Source organism: Nelumbo lutea, chromosome 4 (assembly GCF_056320005.1).
Source record: "Nelumbo lutea isolate HS-2025 chromosome 4, American lotus-T2T, whole genome shotgun sequence".
Classification (NCBI taxonomy): domain Eukaryota; kingdom Viridiplantae; phylum Streptophyta; class Magnoliopsida; order Proteales; family Nelumbonaceae; genus Nelumbo; species Nelumbo lutea.
Window position 1 is genome coordinate 33,567,392 of NC_142687.1, and position 21,361 is coordinate 33,588,752.

At 38.8% G+C, this 21,361-nt stretch overlaps 1 protein-coding gene across 8 annotated transcripts in view; it reads left to right on the forward strand.

Annotated features, from left to right (window-relative positions):
• LOC148855084 (P-loop containing nucleoside triphosphate hydrolases superfamily protein) overlaps positions 1-21,361 on the forward strand; it is a 50,807-nt gene that overhangs the window by 10,646 nt on the left and 18,800 nt on the right. For 4 of the 8 annotated variants that reach the window (XM_088986413.1, XM_088986415.1, XM_088986418.1 and 1 more), the window contains 10 exons: positions 9,164-9,222; positions 9,367-9,526; positions 10,749-10,913; positions 11,847-11,931; positions 12,081-12,314; positions 12,442-12,536; positions 12,680-12,722; positions 19,243-19,400; positions 19,700-19,810; positions 21,209-21,277. In XM_088986413.1, the coding sequence (XP_088842539.1) occupies positions 9,164-9,222; positions 9,367-9,526; positions 10,749-10,913; positions 11,847-11,931; positions 12,081-12,314; positions 12,442-12,536; positions 12,680-12,722; positions 19,243-19,400; positions 19,700-19,810; positions 21,209-21,277 (1,179 nt within the window). The remainder of the gene's footprint in view (positions 1-9,163; positions 9,223-9,366; positions 9,527-10,748; positions 10,914-11,846; positions 11,932-12,080; positions 12,315-12,441; positions 12,537-12,679; positions 12,723-19,242; positions 19,401-19,699; positions 19,811-21,208; positions 21,278-21,361) is intronic. The other 4 variants (XM_088986414.1, XM_088986416.1, XM_088986419.1 and 1 more) reach the window with 2 other exon arrangements.

The window sequence follows — 21,361 nt, forward strand, 5'->3', positions numbered from 1 at the left end:
ACACAAGTCATAACAATAACTTAAAGAAAAACAAAGAAACTAAGGCCCATTTGGCCCATTATCTCTACAGTTTCATATTCTGTTTGATATAATTTTCTCATCATTAACAAGATCAAAGAGGCTTTATTGAATAAACTAATCTGAGGAATACAAGAGTTCAATCATCTAGAACACCCAAAAGTGCTAGATTCAAAGTCTTCCACAGGGGAAAGACCACGACAGCTTTTACAAATAAGCAAAATACTGGGGATGGTTCACTCATGGTTGGCAATTCACTCTTTGTTTGAAAACAGACATTCTAGCTCTTTTTTTTTTTATTTTGATTTTATTTTTGTAAGGAGTGGATAGTATTTTTTTGGGGATCTTGGCTGTAATGGGCTGAATTGTATATCCTCTGTTCATCTCTCATTGTTGTACAGGGTCTTCATTGTTGTTGGTTTTTTATTTTAATGAAATACTTTACCTTACAGTTTCAAAAAAAAAAAAAAAAAATCTAACAATAACTATCTGGGAAGAGAAGTTCAAATACAAACTTGCCATGCCTGGCAAGGCTTTCAGCTATTTAGTTTGTAAACCTTCAGATCTACCAGATCAATACAATACTGTTACAAAAGAACCCCTCCAGATCCACCTGAACGAGATATGCACAACTTAAATTAGATACCCGAGATATGACCTTTCTCGCAGGTGTCTAAATCTTCAAGGGCCTTCACTTCCACTTCTGGAGCAGCCATTAACCACCTTGAAACCTCCTACCTCCAAAATCGGAAATACTAAAACTGCCAAGATCTGTAAACATTTCTCTCATGCCTCCGCCTTGGTAGTCTCAATCACCATTTGGGCCTGAAAAGGCCATTAATATCTCCTGAGGGATCCCTAAAAACTGCCACTATCCCTGAGGGCACTAGGAGAATCCATTGAATTTTAGTTTTATGCTTCGTAATGCTGGTGGCGTCTATGACCAGCTTAATACCTGTCTATTTGTGGTTGAATTTGCTTTCTGTATCATGTCATCTGTGTTAAATTATATAAACTCATCTCTTGATTGCAATTAACGAGACACTAATAGATAGAATATTTATTTGGTCTTCCGCCATTCTATGTGGATAAATTGGAACCTGAAGTGGAGGAAGAGTTGGATTTTGAAAAGGTACATACCAATAGATGAAGTAGTACAAGATTTGCAGAATTCATCACCAAGAAATGATTTGAAGAAAAGAGTATAGAACATTTCCATCCAATGAAAAGGCAGATGTGGGGGTGAATAGTGATGGAGATGGGCTAGTAGGCATGGAGAATTCAGAGGAAGAAGAGGTAGTAGAAGTTGATAAAGTACATAAAGTAGGTAAGAAGGTAAAGGAAATTAGGGATGAGCTGAGAGAGACAAGGCATTTAGCAAGAAAGATGAGTGTTAGTTTTCATAGGATCCAATCATCTGCAAACGATTTGGCAGTTGCGTTAGCTAAACAAGGGGTCACTAAGGATCAATTGTTTTGGGCTTTATTGTGAATAACTTGGTGCATGTGATTATGGGATAGGCGGTTTATCTGGCTTTTCTGGGTTTGGTCTTGATACTTGTACGTAATACATTCTTTCTTTAAGGCCTTGTTCGTTTAGAACTTTGCAACTTACCCGGGTAAGTGCACCTAGGAAACATTTACCTAGGTAAATTCACTTACCCATGTTCTTTTAATTCTCAGGTTTTCCAGGTAAGTAATAAAATTACATTTTTATCCACAGAAAGTTAATATTAGAATGGACAAAGTTGTCCTAACATGTTTTGTAAAATTTCCCCCCAGGTGGGGAAGTTACTTACCCACCTGGGAGATGGGTAAGTTTTACCTAGGAAAGTGGAGCTGATTTTACCATGGGGCCCATTCATAATACAAAAAGAACATGGTAAAGTTGGTCAATGAAAAGAGATACCCATTGACCAACTCCCCCCCCAATTTACCGGTAAATGAACAGGGCCTAAAATTAATAAGATCTAAATTACCGATGGAAAAAGTAGATAAGAAGGTAGATTTAAATGAGTAATACAAAAGAAGATGAGATAAGCATGAAACTCAGATTGTTCATTTTTGAAGGAGAGAATTTTGCCATGGTAGAAAACAAAAAAATGCCAAAAAAGTTATTCTGGAGTTAGAGGAGAAAAGAAATAAGAGTGTTCAGGAAAAGGGAAGGAGGTGGGATTTGGTTGTTCCGAAAACAAGGAAGAATCTTTTGATTGAAGGGTTATGAAATATAAATAGAAGGTGTTGTAATCTGAGCGGGGTGTATATTGCTGAAGAGAAAAGATAGGATATTAGGAAAAGAGTTGGATAATCTGTGTTTTTCTGGGAGCCCTTTGACTTGCATTTGAGGTTTGGTTTATCTGTTTGTTCCAAGAAGGGTGAGGTGATTTTGTTTGCCTTTTGGCTGGTGATTTTTTATCACTTTTTTTGTATTCTGATTTTTTATTTCAATAAATCTTTTTATTTACTATAAAAAATCTTTTGAACTTTGGAGGGGGGGGTTGCTGGAAGGTTTTGGGGTGAGAAGCGTGCTGGTTAATAACGGTGTCTTTGTTTTGTGTAAGACAACCTGTTCATGCATTGTGGCCTCACTTGGAGTTTATGGGGCAGGTTGCTGGATACCTTTGGAGTTCAGATCTGTTTCCCTGCTACAATGGAGGATTTGCCTTGGAGTTGGCAGCTGGCTGAGTAGGAGAAGCAGACTGATTTGAGATTTAATTCCTTTAGCCCTGGTGTGGACTGTGTGGGCTGAAAGAAATAGCAGAATTTTGAAAATAATTTTAACTCTGTAAATGAAATTGTAAAGGCCCTGTGGGGCAGAATATACTCTTGGGTGGCTGTCTATGGGTGTTTTGGGGGGTATCCCTTATGGTTCTCTTTTTTGTTGTATCTAACAGGCCTGACAGATGGTGTATAGGCTTTGATCTTTTTGGGTGCAGCTTCTTGCTGTTATATGGTTGTTTTTTTGTGTTGATTAATACATTACCTTTTATTGTGCAGGAAGAAGAGAGAAAGGGAGAGAGGAGAAGAGAGATGAGAGGACTGAGAGCCCAAAAAGATACTGCAGGCGGCGAAGTATGTTATATTTATACTAGGGCGACAACAACTAAATATAAAGAAAAGGAAAAGTATAATAGTACCCCTGTGGTACTATACATATATAAAATAACATCTGTTAACACTCCCTCTCAAGTTGGAGCATAGATATCAATCATGCCCAACTTGTCACATAGATCATGATGTCTTGAGTGGTGTAGTCCTTTTGTAAAGATGTCTGCAAGTTGGTCCTCAGAGCTGACATAGGGAGTACAAACTTCGCTTGTGATGACTTTCTCTCTGATAAAATGCTTGTCAACTTCAATGTGTTTTGTTCTATCATGTAGCACTGGGCGAGCAACAATATTTATGGCTGCTTTGTTATCACAGAATAGGGTCATAGGCCTGTCCACAGGAAAGTCCAACTCACTCAACAGATTCTTTATCCACATACTTTCAGTCACTCCATGAGCCATTGCTCAATATTCAGCTTCAGCACTGGATCTAGCCACCACACTTTGCTTTTTACTTCTCCAGGTAACAAGGTTTTCTCCTATAAAGGTGCAGTAGCCACTAGTAGACTTTTTGTCATTTAGAGATCCAACCCAATCTGCATCAGTATACACTTCAACTTTCAAATGCCCGTGTCTTTGAAACAACAAGCCAACACCTGGAAACCTTTTAAAATATCGGAGGATTCTTTCTACTGCTTCAAGATGAGTGGACATAGGTGCATGCATAAACTGGCTAAGGACACCAACATCATAAGCAATGTCTGGGCGAGTCATAGAAAGATATAGCAATCTCCCTACAAGTCTCTGAAACTGTTTCACATCCTTGATAGGTTCACTTTGGCTGTCACCTAATTTATGGTTGGGATCAATGGGAGAGTTAACTGGATTCACTCCCATTTTTCCAGTGTCCTGGAGTAAATTTAGGACATACTTCCTTTGGGAAATGAAGATACCCCTTTTTGAGCAGGCAACTTCAATTCCAATGAAGTATCTTGGAGGCCTTAGATCCTTTGCTTCAAACTGTGGCAAGAAAGCTCTTCAACCTCTGGATTTCATCCTTCCAGTCACCAGTGACAATTATATCATCAACATATACTATCAAAACAACAATCTTACCTTCTCCTCTTTTCACAAACAGTGTGTGATTAGATTGACATTGCTTGTATCCTTTCTACTGAACCGCAACATGGAATCTGCTGGACCAGGCTCTTGGTGATTGTTTTAGACCGTATAAAGACTTCTTCAACTTGCACACATTCTGTTCATTGCCTTGAGCCTGAAAGCCAGGGGGTTGTATCATATAAATTTCCTCTTCAAGGTCACCATTCAAGAATGCATTCTTGATATCAAGCTGATGTAGATCCCAGTCAAGGTTAGCAGCAAGAGAATAGAACTCTAATGGAGTTAATCTTGGCAACAAGAGCAAAAGTCTTTGCATAATCAACTCCGTACACCTGTGTAAACCCCTTTGCCACTAAACGAGCTTTATACCTCTCCACTGTGCCATCAACCCTATGTTTGATGGTGAACACCCATTTACATCCAACTGGGAAGATCAACAAGTTCCCATGTGCCATTTTTATGAAGGGCATTAATTTCTTTCTTCATGGCATCTGTCCATTTAGGTACTGAAAGAGCTTCTGCCACATTCTTAGGGATAGGGACACTGCCAATGGAAGTAAGAAATGCATGAAAAGAGGGTGAAATGTTTTCATAGGAAACAAAGTTGGAAATGGGGTGTTTAGTGGTGCATGATCTAACACCTTTCCTGTGAGCAATAGGACGGTCAAGGTCATTAGCAATAGAGGTATCAATTGTAATGGGGCCAAGGACATCATTGGGAACCAAGGTACTTGAGTGAGTATGATCCGCCCCCGAAGAGTTTGATGGCACTAGAAGAAAATGAGTTCTACAATGTTTACTCAATTGACACATTTGACAAAAGAAATCTGAAAAGGACACTGACTTAAACAGATCTGTAAACACAACTTTCAAAGACTCAAAAGATAAATGACCAAGGCGACAATGCCATAAATAAACTTGATTCTTACAGGACTGACTCTTAGACTCTGTAACATGTAGACCAGCCTTATTCTCCAGCATGTAAAGTCCATCAACCATACGTCCTCTACCAATTGTCCTCCCTGAGGCCAGATCTTGGATCATACAGTAAGAAGGGAAAAAGGTCACTGAGCAGTTTAAGGAATTAGTAACACTATTAACATAGAACAAATTGATGGGAAATTTTGGAACATGTAAAACATCAGAGAGGGTAAGGCCGAGGGGAAGAGAGATGGTTCCTTGACCAGCTATGGAAGCATATGATTCACCAGCTAGTCTCACCTTGTCTCTTCCAGAATGAAGGTGATAGGTTTGAAAGTAAGAGGATGTACCAGTCATGTGTTTTGATGCTCCAGAATCAATGATCCATGGAGAGTCAAGGGTATGAGAAGCAACATGGAAAGTTGTGGCAGAGTTACCTAATGTAGATGCAAATGAGGTTGAGGGAGGAGCATCCATCTGACGAATTGCTCTACCATAAAGCTCTAAATGGTCACGGAAGGAATTCATAATATCCTCCCTTGGGTCAGATCCAGATGAATGTGTCTAAGTCACAGTATGGATGGGGAGCTGATTCTCTCGAGTAGCCATGTTGGCCATAGTGTGTTTCTTTGTACCTTGCTGTCCTGACCTTTTATTCACATCTTGACTTTGCTTCTTATTCAGATCTTGAGCCCATTTCGGCTTTCCATGAAGATCCCATCATGTATCTCGGGTGTGTCGGGGCTTCTGGCAATGAGTACACTACAATTTATCTTTGTGATCCATTTTTTCTGAAGATCTCCTTTCCTGGAAGAATTTCCTCCACTAGTAGTAACACTCCCTTTCGCGGCCAACACAACTGCATCTCCACCAGAACTGTTCATTAAATTCCTTTTGCTTTCTTAAGATTGTACAAGAGCATAAACTTCCTGAACTGATGGAAGATCCTTAGAACCGAGGATCTGGACCCTGATAGACTTATATGTAGGGTTCAAACTATGTAAGAAAGCAAACACTCTCTGCTGGGAGACGAGCTTTTTGTACAGTTTTGCATCTTCATATCACTTCCATTCCACACTCTAATAATGATCCAACTCCTTCCAGACAGAAGTTTAGAGTAATATATAGATAGACACCTCTCCCCCTGTTTACAAGTAGACGATTCTGCCTGTAGTTGGTAGATTTTTGCATAGTGTTGCAGTTCCGAATATGTTGATTTTGCTTGTTCCCATATCTCATTTTCCGTTTCAGCCCACATGAAATTCCTCCTTATTTGAGGTTGCATAGAGACTAAAAGCCAAGACATAACAATGCTGTTTTCCTGATTCCATCTATCATATTCAGTACTCCCAGAATGTGGTTCTTTTATTCTTCCATTAATATAACCTATCTTCCCCCTTGTAGTGATGTACAGCTTGATCCCTCTTGACCACTCTAAATAATTCAAACCATCAAGAGGGACAACAACCATGGGAAAGGATAGGTCCACACCCCCACTCATTCCATTCAGCGTGGAGGAAACTCCAGATGTAGCAGAATCTTCACCACTCATGATTTAGATTCAAAAAACAACACCCAAAAGAGGAACACAACCTTAAAAAGCTGTACAGAAGGTACCAGCCACTTCCAGACCTTCAGTCCACCAGACAAGCTGCTGTTGCAGCACATAAACAAGGTCCTTACGACCTACAATTTCACAGGGATCAAACGGCCCCATAAAAAAGGAAAAGAAAGAGGTGCAGCTCACCTCACATCCAATCGGCAGACCTAGTACAGGTCCAGCGCAGGTGCACACGACCAGAAAGGAGAAGAGAGTAAAAAAAAGTGGTACTTCAGTCGAACATCAGGACAGCCGAACAGCAGATGAGAACAAAGTAAAAGAAGGTTACTTCAGTCAAACATCCGGACAGCCGAACAGCAGATGAGAACAAAGTAAAAGAAGGTTACTTCAGTCGAACAGCAGATGAACAGCAATGATAACTTCTGAAAGTCTGTCACCCTCGAAACAAAGACTGTCACCCTCGAAACAAAGTCTTCTACATGCTGGAAGAGGAAAAGACAGACTGCACGACTTCACCCTTTAGACCTGGACGTCCTGCTCTGATACCATGTTGTGCAGGAAGAAGAGAAAGGGAGAGAGGAGAAGAGAGACGAGAGGACTGAGAGCCCAAAAAGATACTGCAGGCGGCGCAATATGCTATATTTATACTAGGGCGACAACAACTAAACATAAAGAAAAGGAAAAGTACAATAGTACCCCTGCGGTACTATACATATATAAAATAACATCTGTTAACACTCCCCCTCAAGTTGGAGCATAGATATCAATTTGGCATAACTGGATTTGTGTACCTGAACCCAAATAGTTGGGGTTAAGGGCTAAGGCAGCTGAGTTGACTTGATAGTGGTACATGATAGCATGGGGTATTGTCATCCTGCTGTTCAACAATTAGGGATTATCATGGGACAATCCAGGCCAGGCCTGGGCTGGGTTTTTAGAAGGTAGTAACAGCATTTTGGGCTGCCTGGGCCCAGCTTGGCTTGCACCCAACGTCTGATGGTATATGTCTGGGCCCACGCTGAGCATCCAGTTTTGCATCTGTAAATTAATGAATTTGTATTTTTTAAATAAAAGTTTAATCTTAGTTTATGTTTAAATTTTAAAATTACAGAAAAAATATATAAAAATTTATTATACATATATTAATATATTAATATATGCACATATACTATAAATATAATTTTTATAATACACATATATTATAAATATTATATTATTTATATTAAATTTCCAGGCCTGGCCCGTGCCATGTGTGTGCTTGATGTGGGATGGGCCAGTCAATCTGGGCCCATGCAGAAATGATCAACCATACATATTGCATGGTTGTAATAAAGAGCTCCTTGGTGCCTTTTCTTTCCCAATTTGTGTAAAGCAAATTAGAGGGTTTGTACTCCCTGTGAAACCCTATAATCAGATTAAACTAAAATCTACATTTGGGGTATTTCTTGCATTTTTTTTTGTTTCTTATGCCTTTGGAATTTACTTTTTTCATTCTTCCAAGTCATTTATGTCAATTAGCTGAACAGCTGATATGCCTAGTTTATTTGCCTTTGCCTGGAGGGGTGTTGCACTGGATTTAAAAAGATTGGCATTATGCCTTTTTATGATTTCTTAACATAAAGCCAATGGTTCTTGAGATCAATCAAAAGGAAGTATTTCAAGCAAGTTGGCCTAATTGGCCACTAGAGTTCTAGGAGGAACAAAAAAGCAGAGAGGAAAAAAATGGTACCTTCAAAGTCACATAAAGTACTATTCTATTATGAACAATTATTGAAAGCAGGACACTGCTTTCAAGAATTCTCAGTCACAGACATTCTAAGAACATGGACAGAAGTAGCACAGTCTTCAAGAGTGAAAGAGAAAGTATGGATGGAATGGAAACCCCCAGAAGGCAACAGGATTAAACTGAATTTTGATGGGAGCTTCTTTGGAAATCCGGGACTATCAGGTATAGGAGGAGTAATCAGAAATTCTGAGAAGAGGATATTGACTTTGTTTTCAGGTTTGATTGGCACTGGTAATTCACTAAAAGCTGAGGTATTAGCTCTGTTACAAGGGCTGAAGCTAGCTAAGCAGCTAGGACTTAGGCATATTGAGGTGGAGAGGGACTCAAGAGTGGTCATTTCATGGGCTAAAAATAATAGACTTACTCCATGGACTTTCAAACACGTGATTAAGGAAGTGGAAAAGATTGCAAAGGAGGTAGAAGCTGATTTCAAATGGGTCAGAAGGAGTGCTAATGGGCTAGCTTATGCTCTTGCAAAACAGGGGGCACTGAGGCAACAATTATTTTGGGCTGAGCTGTAAAGTGGAACAGAAGTATGTACTAAATCGGGAACAACATTCCCATCTACATGTTGCAAATCTTTGTCTTAAATCTATTTTAAATAAAATTTTCTTCTACTGATAAAAAAAATAAAATGCATGCACTTTGTGCTTGCTTAATCATTCGGTTAATACTTTTTCCCTTTGGCTGAGACATTACACCTTTGCAGCAGTCTCCTGCTGGACATTCAGCTTACTCTTTTCATGGAAATGAGGCCCAGTCAGAGAAGTGAGTGTAGCAATAAAAGTATCTCATTTTGAAATTACTTTTTTTTCCTTCCATACTGTCAAATCAAAAAATTTTGTTACTCTAGGAGGTGAAGTGTCGTTGACCTTCAACGTTGATTAGCTTTTGGGGACATGTTATTTTCAGTTTTATTGAGATGTATCTCAGACCACCATCTGCAAGTGAAGAAGCACGGATCAATGACTGGATAAAGGTGCGGCAGTCTGGCATCAGATATTATTTGTCTCTAGGTGATCAGAGGATTGTTGACAAGAATTACATAATCAGACCAAAAGCAGAGTTTGAGGTATTAATGAATATTAGTTTTACTTTATCTTTTGCAATCAATATTAGGTGATCTTCAATTGTCTTGAAGAACATTGGGTCTTTGTTCCTTACTTGACCACTTAATGCTATAAGACCTGATTCATGTATATTTTTATCTTGAAATTACTTGACAGATGTAAGCATAATAATTTTCCACTGAATGTCTGGCTTGCTTTGCTGCATTTTATGTCGTCGAGTTGGTGATTTTTCTGCATACTTGACATTTTAAGATAATAGTCTTACGTTTCTTCATAGTTCTCTTATTAAGTTTCAATTTCATGTAATGTTCTTGATAACTCATGTTGGCTTGATTCTTTTCTAAGAAGATGCTTGAAAAATAATTTTTTGTTCAGATTACCACCCCTCTTTTTGGTGCTTAAACTCTTTTTGTTATCATGTTCCAGTTATGCTAGTGATATGAAGTCATACGGAATGTAAACAAGGCCTCTTGCCTGCTGATGAGTAATTTGTAAATTTTGTGTTGTCCCTTGGGATTTCCTTGTTTAGTTTACCTTTAATTGTCAAGCTTAGTTACTTAAATATATTGATTTCCATGTTACATCTTTGGTTGGAGGATCATTGGCTAAACAAACTAAAAGCCTGCTTACCAGAGGAAGAAACAATAACAGACAATAGAAATCTAATAGAAGAAGTTTCCATTGTATGGGAACCTAATCCAAGAGGAAGGTCCCAGACATGTTCAAATCATCAGAGATGGGCTTGGTCAGTCTGGGTACCTGGCAAAATGAACTCTGCAATCTGGATAACAAGTAACCAGGAAAAATATTAAATTATAGATAAAAATAAACAAGTACAAAAAGAATGAAGGTATAGTGATATCCTAAAAAGAAGCTTTATAGTTTGCCATGGTACCATCATCTACAGAAAAAAAAAAAAGAAAAAAACATCCCAATTTGAGTACACCCTTAATATGACAAACCAAAACCTTGTCAATAAGATTCATTGATATCCATGGGATATTTTTTGTCAAAAATCATTTACATTCTTCGTATATACTTGTATTCTTTTCTTTCCAAAGGTGCCAACAAATGGCAGAAGGGTTACACCCTCCCTCTCGTGGCTAAATCACCATTTAAATTCTTGTCTATTTAGTTTTAGTTGTGAACATAGGCACTGGATATCTGGATGCTACTTATCATATTCTGAAGACCTTTATTTTTCCTTTATATCTTTTGTAACAGGTTGGACGGATGACTTTGGGAGGGCTGCTAGCTTTGGGATACACTGTGGTAGTTAGTTATAAACGTGCATCTTCATCAGTCAGTAATGGAAATGTGTCAATATCACTTGAAATGATTGATACTCTTGGCGAGACATTCATGGTGTTGAGGGGCACAGATAGGAAAGTATGGATTCATTATTGAAGGGAGTTTTTGTTTGATAAATATTGCCAGTTTCTATAACTTTAAATTTTTTGGTATTTTATGGAATTAAGATTTGTCCATGGTGTTGATAGACCAATTTTGTATTCAAGTGGTCAAGCTTTAATGGAAAGTGGTGTTTCTATGTCTAGTTTTCTTTTTCTTTTTCTTTTTTCTTTACTGTGGATTCTATACCCTTTTGTAAACCATTAAATCTTTCAATTTTCATATTATTAGAACTTCCTGTTGCTGTTCAAACAAGAATGAAAAGAGTAAAGGAGAGAAAGAGGGAAAGAAGCATCCGTTATTGCGAAAATGCATTCACTAGATGAAATGATTTTAACATCCATTGGCTTCACAAGTTAGCCATGATGCAAGTCCATTCCAATAATATGAGGCACAATGAGCTAGACAAGGGGTGATTAGGAATTCTGTTTTCTGGGCTCAGATGCAATTGTTCTTTTTCCTTTTGGGTGTCTGTCGACATACTTGGGGAGTTAAGATATTTTAGTTCCCCTCTGTAAGCTTATTCTCTTTTAGTGAAATTTACTGCTACGGATAAAAAAAATGAGGCAAAAAAAAAAAAAGAGGCACAATGAGTTGATTTCCTACTGGATTTTATACATGCCAGGCATGCTCCACAATTTTGATCCTTGATGGTTGGAACTTTTGTGGTGTGTGGTGTGTCTGAAACACTGAGGATGCACAAAAACTTCCTTAAATATCTTGTGGTTCAGACTTTAAGAACATCACCTCGTTGTCCATGGCCTTCACTTGCATATTCTGAAAGATTGCAATTTATTTTTTCTTCATAACTTATTTATTTATTTATTTTTACTGTCTTGTTTCCAAAGCTTTTATGATGAAGTTATCTAAGGTGTTATGGTGATTTACATCCCTCTTGGTCCTTTTCTCTAGGTAGTTGGTGCAGAAGCTTCTAGAATGGGCATCAGTGGACCATGGATCACTAAATCATATTTAGAAATGATCCTTGAAACCCAAGGTATGGATCTTATTTTCTATTTTTTGTTTTTTATTTTTTACCTTTTTGCTTTTCTGCACAATTGTACACCCATTTATTTATATATGTTATATTTTCCTTGTTTTGGGTCTTAATTGTTGCTTGACAAAATTAGTTCTTCCCACTTTCAGGTGTCCCACGTCTTAATACACCACCACCTCTGTCCAATACACCTTCAGTTGGGGGTCAAGAAAGGGTGATTGGTGCCCCAAAGCCAATTCGTGTTACCCCTAACCTTGTTAAGAGGCTTGAGGATCTATCTCTTCCTTGGACTCGATCCCCAACAAAGTCCCAAATGGAGCCTGTGCTAGCAACATGGCAGTTCATCTCCTCAGACCATCCACATGCTGACAGCTCAGTCATAGGTTAGGATTTATGGATCTTTTTCCAGGAGCACTTATTCTTTCTCTCCTTTTCTTCATAGCCAGGTGCTTTGCATGCCATTATCTTATAACTATATAAGTTTAGGCTTCTCTCATGAAGCAACCACAGATTCTTCTGCTTTCAGGGATAACTTGCAACTTGCTCCAATGCCTGATTCATGTGATTTGGATAGAGGCTTGCTTCTTTCTGTTCAAGCAATCCAGGTAAGTAATATTGAAAAAGTTTCCATTAAAGCTTTCTTTTTTTTTTCCATGAAAGCTTTCTGTAGGTTTTCTTTGGATTTGATTAAGCTATTTAATATCTTTGATCTTTCCAGTTGATGCACTCTCTTTCTTTTGTTTCTCAGGCATTATTGGAGAATAAGGGCCTCCCTGTTATTGTTGGCATAGGTAATATGGGATTGCATGTGTAATTGCCATCTCCAACACACACACACACACAAATATGCATTATATAGCTAATAGACAAGTAAAAAATTAATAACTAGTACAAAATTTCCAACAGGAGATTGTGGAACATGCTTTCTATTTGATTTTATATATTATAAAGAGAGAATAGAGGTGCCAGCTGCATATATAAGAAAAGATAAGGTCAAGAAGGATAGTCTGAACCAAGTCTTCATAGAACCCCCCCCCCCCCCTAACACGAATCTCATAATGAGCCCCAAGGAATGGGAAACCCCTAGTTCTTTCCTGTTTACTCCATATCTGGCTATACTATCTGCCAGTTCATTTGCTGATGTTCTCCCTAGATGAAATGTCATGTCTTCCAGACCACCTTCCCTTATAAAATGTCACATCTCCATCCAATGCTTTCAATATCCTGATTATCATTTTTATCTGTTTTGCTTGACAGGCTTATAGCCTTGCTTGTTAGACCAGCACTTGTAAATGGTTAAGATTAAAAATAGAACTAATAAATCATTGACATGACTTTCTCTTCTTACGATTAGCATCCTTACTTCCTCATGAATATGATTGATGTACTCTATAATGTTTCTGTAGAGAAAATGGGCCGAATGGCCCATAGGCTGTTACTGTATATTATCTTTATGTTCTTCTCTGTAATGGGCCTTATTCTGGACCCATACTCTTTTATGTTCCTCTTTTGTAATTTTTTGTCCAATTAAGGACCTCTCTTGTAATTACTAAAAGATTAACTTAAGAAAAGTGTATTAGAGAGTTAGAGGGAGGTAATGTTCGAGCTCCTCATCCTCTAACTCTTCTTGCCGCAACTCTCTCTTCTTCTCTAATCTTCTCTTGCTAGTTTTCTTTGTTTCAAACACAGTCCCTACTTCTAAGACTGTTTTTCAACTTGGTATCAGAGCAGGCCATTGCTTGGCGTGTCCCTCATGTGGTTCTAGTTCAGCCAACTACATGAGGAGGTTCTAGGGCTGAGAGTTTACAGTCATCCGCCTGATTCTTGGAGGTCATTGGAGGGTTCCCAAGCTTCTACACACTTGGAGAAGGGTTCGGTGACCAGGAAGAATCAGAGAACAAGTTGCTTTGCCTGATTTAAATTCAGAGAAAAGGGTTTTCGAAGTCATCCTAAAGGACAAGTGTTCGGCCTGGTTTATACTTCAAACCAGAGATTTCTGGGTTGTTTTTCATTTCTTTTCTGGACTGTTAAAAGTCCGAAGTTTCTTTGGAAGCAGTACAACTATTCGGCTATCCTCTGGTCTGATTTAATCCAGAGATTTCTGGGTTGTTTTTCATTTCTTTTTTGGACTGTCAAGTAGCCGAAATACCTCTGGAATCACTACTACTGAGACTGCTTCATTCTGCCACTATTGCTGGACTGCTCCTACTCAGAAATTTCTGGGTTGCTTTGGAGGTCCTATTCGGCTGATTATTGGGTTGGGAAGTTGCTGAGACTGTTTTAAAACTAAGTGATACTAGTCTCATCTTCATTCCAGCCCCTTCTTGAAGTCTGAAACAGTAAACAGTGCCCTGTACTTTGAAGGCTGAAACAGTAAACAGTGGGCTGTTAAGTATTGCACACTGAGTGTTCGACAAAAGGTCTCTTAAGGACTGTGGTCTTTTGTCTTCCTCTTTGGGACATCGGTTGTTAGAATCTGAAATACCTTGTGATTGGAGGTTGCTGGGTGTCTTTTTGAAGGATGAAACAGTAAAGAAAGAACTACCACCGAACTTTGCATGATGGATTTCTCAAACTTTGAAAACAAGAATACTGCTGAATATGGGCAGATTTTGGGAACCCCAACCGATTCTATGCTGGCTGTAACTACAGTCAAGCTTGATGGGACCAATTACTTGGCTTGGTCACAATCAGTGAAAATCCATATTTGTTGCAAAGGAAAATGGGGTTTTATTTCTTGGAGCAAGAAAGCTCCTTCAGAGGATGATCCATCTTATGAGAGATGGGTACAAGAAAACTACACTGTGATTGGGTGGCTTGTGAGCTCAATGCAGCCACAGATCAGTCAACATTATCTGTGGATGAATTCGGCTAAAGAAATCTGGGAGAGTGTTGCAGAGACTTACTCCCAGAAGTTGAATGTTGCTAGAGCTTACAAACTGAGAAGTGATGTGAAGAATCTAAGACAGGGGGAGAAGTCACTTGCAGTATACTTTTCAATCTTAAAATCTATATGGCAAGAGATTGATTTGATAGAGGCTGTGACTTGGGATACCCCTAAGGATGCTGAAACATTCAGGAAATTGGTTGAACGGAATAGGGTCTTTGAGTTCTTGACAGGGCTGAATTCTGAATATGATATTACAAAGCAAAACATCTTGTCCAAGGAAGATGTTTCATTGTCACAAGCATATACTCTGGTCAGCAGTGAAGAGAGTAGAAGGCAAATGCAGGTTCAAAGAGTTGGTATCAATGGTCATTTTGCAAATATGGGAATTAAACCCAAAGGGGTTACGGAAGCTCACAGTGGCACAGGAAGGAAGGAAGTGGTGTGTGAATATTGTAAGAAGCCGAAACATACAAAGGACAAGTGCTGAAAATTGCATCCCAATCTTGTACCTATCAGATTCCAGAAGAAGAATGATAGTAGAAAGACAGGAAATGCACATACAGCCACAGGTACAGATACAGAGGTTGAATCTACCAGTGCACAGTTGGCAGCCATGAAAGATGATCAGTTAGCTTGAAGGTGCATCTTCATCATCCATCCCTTCTGGAAGTCCAGCCACCATTGCATTTGCTCACTCAGGTATAAGGGCTTCCGCTAACCATGCATCCACCTCAGGTAAACACAAAACCCCTTGGATCATAGACTCAGGTGCTTCTAATCACATGACCAACCTTTCCACTTTATTTGTTTCATATGATTTACTTCCTGGCCGTGACAAAATCACCTTAGCTGATGGTTCTCTTGCCCTTATTTCCGGCAAGGGAATTGTCAAGGCTACAGACTCCTTACTCTTATCTTCCACTCTTCATGTGCCTAAATTAAATACCAACTTATTATCTGTAAGTAGCCTGACCAAATCATTGAATTGTTGTGTAACCTTTTTCCCTTCTCACGGTGTGTTTCAGGACCTGAAGTCTCAAAAAGTGATTGGAAGTGGCCATGAAGCGAATGGAACATACTTGCTCGACACCCCTAGCCAATGCTTTGATCATCCCAAGAATGTTGCTTTTGGTTCTACTTTTTCAGAGTCTGTTAGTCAAATTATGTTGAGTCATTGTCGGTTGGGTCATTTACCTTTTTTTGCTTTAAGCCATTTGTTTCCAAAACTGTTTAAGGGAGTCAGTGTGTCCAGTCTCAATTGTGAGTCCTGTCAGTTGTCAAAGCATTGTAGAAAAAATTACCCTGTGAGCAATAAAAGATCATCTTTTCTTTTTCATATTGTGCACTCTGATGTGTGGGGGTCATACCATTTATCCTCTATGGGGAGTTACGGATATTTTATCTTGTTTATTGATGACTTCTCTAGATTCACCTGGTTATACTTAATGAAATCCCGGGATGAAGTCCCAGGACTTGTGAGGCAATTTCATGAGCTTGTTTTAACTCAATTTGGTACCAGAATTAAGGTTTTCAGATCTGACAATGCAAAAGAGTATTTTGAGAAGAGTTTATCCTTGTATCTTTCAGACATGGGAGTTATTCATCAAAGCTCCTGTGTTAGAACCTCTGAACAAAATGGAGTTGCTGAGAGGAAAAATAGACATATTGTTGAAGTTGCAAGGAGCCTTTTGTTTGCCTCACATGTTCCCACAAGATTTTGGGGTGATGCTGTACTTACTGCTACCTACCTCATAAACCGTATGCCATCCAGGGTTTTAGGGTTTAAATCCCCCTTCTATCTTCTTCATCCAGACAAGGATCTCTACCCAATTCCTCTTCGTGTGTTTGGCTGTACCTGCTATGTTCACATTCCAAGTGTGCAAAGACACAAGTTTGAACCAAAAGCCCACAAATGTATCTTCCTTGGTTACTCCCCCACACAAAGGGGTTATTGTTGTTTTGATCCAAAGACTGGCACCCGACATGTCTCTATGGATGTTACCTTTAATGAACTTTCTCCTTTTTATGGTTCCTCTCAGGATGAACATTGTCCACAGGGGGAGAATCTGTCACAAGTTTTTGCTCTTCCTCTTCCTGTCCCAGTTGAGTCTCTTGACACACCTGTATCCTCACCAAATGAGTCAAAGGAGGATCAATCACTTCATACCTCGTCCCTGGGACCCTATTTCTTTACCCCCTCGCCCTATCCATAATCCCAAAGTGTATCAAAGGCAGAGATCTAGGAATGAGCAAGTGGTTTCCTTTACAACAGACGAAGCTCATACATTTCCAATCACAGATGAGATAACAGGTACTGCTTCAACTCCTTTGGAATCATCTTTTCCAGACCTTGATGTCCCCATTGCTGTTAGGAAAGGGAAGCGGAAATGTACTACACATTGCATATCCAAACACCTTTCTTATAACCTGCTTTCTCCTTCATACTTTGCCTATCTCTCTTCTGTTGCTTTTAACCCCATTCCTTGGTCTGTCTCAGAAGCTCTTGGGATTCCAGAATGGAGAGATGCCATGGAAACCGAAATGGATGCTCTACATGCAAATGGTACTTGGGAGGTGGTGGATTTGCCTAAAGGGAAGGATCCGGTTGGGTGCAAATGGGTTTTCACCATTAAATACAGGGCTGATGGAACTATTGAGAGGTACAAGGCTAGGCTTGTTGCAAAAGGCTACACACAGACATATGGGATTGACTACCTGGACACTTTTGCCCCTGTTGCCAAGATGACATCAGTGAGGGTTCTTTTATCTCTGGCAGCTCACTTTGATTGGTCTCTCTATCAGTTGGATGTAAAGAATGCATTTCTGAATGGTGACTTACATGAGGAAGTCTACATGTGTCTTCCCCCAGGGATGTATGGGAAAGATATGCAAGGAAAGGTATGCAAATTGAAGAAATCTCTTTATGGTCTCAAACAATCTCCTAGAGCCTGGTTTGAGAGATTTAGAGCTGCACTCGTTAAATTCGGCTATGTTCAGACACAGTCAGATCATACTCTGTTTGTGAAGAAAAGTAAATCTCTAGTAGTGTATCTCATTGTGTATGTTGATGACATTATAGTGACTGGTGATGATGCCTCAGGCGTTCTGGCCCTTAAGTCTTTCCTCCGTACAGAATTTGAGATTAAGGATCTGAGGGAGTTGAGATACTTCCTTGGCATAGAAGTTGCCAGATCCAAGGATGGGATCCTTATTTCCCAAAGGAAATATGTTCTTGATTTATTGTCTAAAACTGGAAAACTGGGTGCAAGACCAGCTACAACTCCCATTGATATGAGTCACAAACTTTCAGCTACAGATGGAACTCTGTTGGAAGACAAAGGGGTTTTTCAGAGACTTCTTGGGAAGTTTCTGTACCTGTGCATGACTAGACTAGATATTGCGTATGCTGTCAATTGCATTAGCCAGTTCATGCATGCTCCTAGAGATACTCATATGGCAGTAGCAGAACGGATTTTGTGCTATCTGAAAGGCTCTCCAAGGAAAGGGATCCTATTTACCAAGCATGACCACTTGAAACTTGAAGCCTATATTGATGCTGATTGGGCTGGAAATATGGATGACAGAAGATCTACTTCAGGATATTACAGTCTGGTGGCTGGTAATGTTGTCTCTTAGAGGAGTAAGAAACAATTTGTTGTGGCCTGATCCCCCGCAGAAGCAGAGTATAGGGCCATGGCACATGGGGTCTCGGAATTGTTGTGGCTAAGGTCCTTAATGGAAGAACTTGGGATTGATCATGACAGACCCATGATGTTGTACTGTGATAATCAGGCTGCCATCAACATTGCTCACAACCCGGTACAACATGATCGAACCAAACATATTGAAGTTGATAGACATTTTATTCGTGAAAGAGTCTCCTCCGGAGAAGTGTGCCTTCCATTCGTTACCTCTGAAGGACAATTGGCAGACTTTCTCACCAAGGGCATTTCCAAGGCAAGACTTCATCATGACACTGGCAAGCTGGGCATGATTGACATCTATGCTCAGCTTGAGGGGGAATGTAGAGAAGATGGGCCGAATGGCCCATAGGCTGTTACTGTATATTATCTTTATGTTCTTCTCTGTAATGGGCTTTATTCTGGTTCATCTTTTGTAATTTTTGTCCAACTAAGGACCTCTCTTGTAATTACTAAAAGATTAACTTAATAAAAGTGTATTAGAGAGTTAGAGGGAGGTAATGCTCGAAGTCCTCATCCTCTAACTCTTCTTGCTGCAGCTCTCTCTTCTTCTCTAATCTTCTCTTGCTAGTTTTCTTTGTTTCAAACGCAGTCCCTACTTCTAGGACTATTTTTCAACTGTTTCTTTTAAACAATGTAGTATATTTGTAGCCCTTAGATTTCGTTCCACTCTTCGTTTGCTGTTTTAACAGTAAATTTATGGATAATATTTTCATGCAGGAGGTCCAAGTGGATCTGGAAAAACCAGTTTAGCTCATAAAATGGCAAATATTGTTGGTTGTGAAGTCATTTCTCTTGAAAGCTATTATAAATCTGACCAAGTAAAGGACTTTAAGTATGACGACTTTAGCTCTCTTGATCTATCTTTGCTCTCGAAGGTAAGATGGCAAATATCCTTTTTATTTTATCTTCTTAATTGTCTTCCCTGATTTTTATCCGGATCAAATTCTTGATTCCTTGCACTTTTCTTTTTCTTTTAATACCTTTTTTTTTTAACTTTACCTTCAAAAATGTTTTCAAACAGCATATATTTTTTTCTGGTTGGTAGAAAGAAACATCTACTATATAACAGAAATCATATATGTCTTGACATCACTCAACCTACCTTAAGATATTAATAGGAGCTCTGCTTTACAGTATATATATCAATGATCTTGTTGCCGTAACCTTTGTGCAGAATATTCATGATATAAGGAACTGTCGAAGAACTAAAGTACCTCTGTTTGACTTAGAGACTTGTACTCGAAGTGGTTTCAAGGAACTTCAAGTTTCTGAAGATTGTGGAGTGGTACATTTGAAATATTTTGTTGCATATTTTTCTCATTATTTACTTGCCATCTTACTGCAGTTCTTACATATAAGAAACATGTTTTACATGAAGAAGTAAAGCCAATTGGTTTAACATTTAAAGCGAAGATTGAGCAGGAATTACAAATACCCTTTAGGAGAATGAATCATTAAACATGAACATGCAATGAAATCTGTAGTCTGAAACTTTTTTTGACATGATTCTTATGCCAAATGAGTTATTGCAATCAGCCCCAAGTCCCAATACATGGTTGCAGAACTTGGTCCAAGTCAATAATCAGGTTCTAATAACAATCTCTCATTTCATCAGTAAAGCTCTTTTGATTATTTTACTGATAAAAAAGAATTTCATTGAAACTTACAATCCAATTATGCGGTCCCTTTCCTTCTTGCCAAGAATGGCTTGGTATTCCTCTTATGGGGAGGCAGGGAATAGATTAAGCCACAACCTTTTGGCAACCCAGGCTGAACAAGAATCTTTGATGTGTTCTGGGTTTGAAATGGTAATGTCTACTAGGAACTTTGGCAGCTTCTTGGTTCCATTTCGCCATCATCATCCAAGGGCCAGAGCAGGTCATTATTTTCAGTTATTGCCTTATTGGTAGCTAATCCATATCATTTTGGAGATTAGATCCTTCTCTAGCTCCTTACATCCTATTATAGTTTGTCCAATGGAATCTAATGAGATGTCGAGTGATCATCTTTCTGTGTTTCTTTCTTTCTTTGTATTTTGTATGTGTGCATGAGAAAGGGAATGGAAGTTCAAATTTGAAAAAGGAACATCCTGGTAGTTGAAAATCATTTGTAATAGACAATCTAGGATGGAGAGTTCAACACTTCCCATAAGGCCCTGTTTCTATTTTATATTGCAATTATGATCTTCTAAGGCTGCCAATCACATGGAGAGTTCAACACTGCTAATATGACACTGACACGTTGACAAACCAACTAGGGGTGATAGTGGTCTTAAAACTGTTGCTGTGATAGTTTGCTTCTGGCAAGGCCATTTATGATATTTGTTGTACCTCAAGATTCCACTTTTATGGTGATCCCTGTTGTTGAAAAGCAGAATTTCTTAAACATTTATTTATTTATTTAATTTTGATGAGTAACAGATGCTTAAACATTCAAAATCATAAAACTGGCACCTTTATTATGATGGTTACATTGGCAACTGAATATTGAGGCATTTTGTTTGTATTTTATGTGGAGATGTATTTTGCTTGTTAGGACATCTATCAGATAATCATTCATCTAATATATATAGCTACACAACTTTCACAATTTAAGATGATCACTATTCTCTAAAGCTGTTGACTTTCACCTAATGCCTAGTTCAGAGTCTTTCTGATCGTTTAATTTTTCTCTATCTGATCAGGTTATTTTTGAAGGAGTTTATGCTCTGCATCCTGATATCCGAAAATCACTTGACTTGTGGATAGCTGTTGTAAGGATGGCATCTTCTCTTTTTCTGAATATAATTTTTATTTCTCATTATTTTCTTCGCCTCCAAATTTCCTGGTGACTGGTT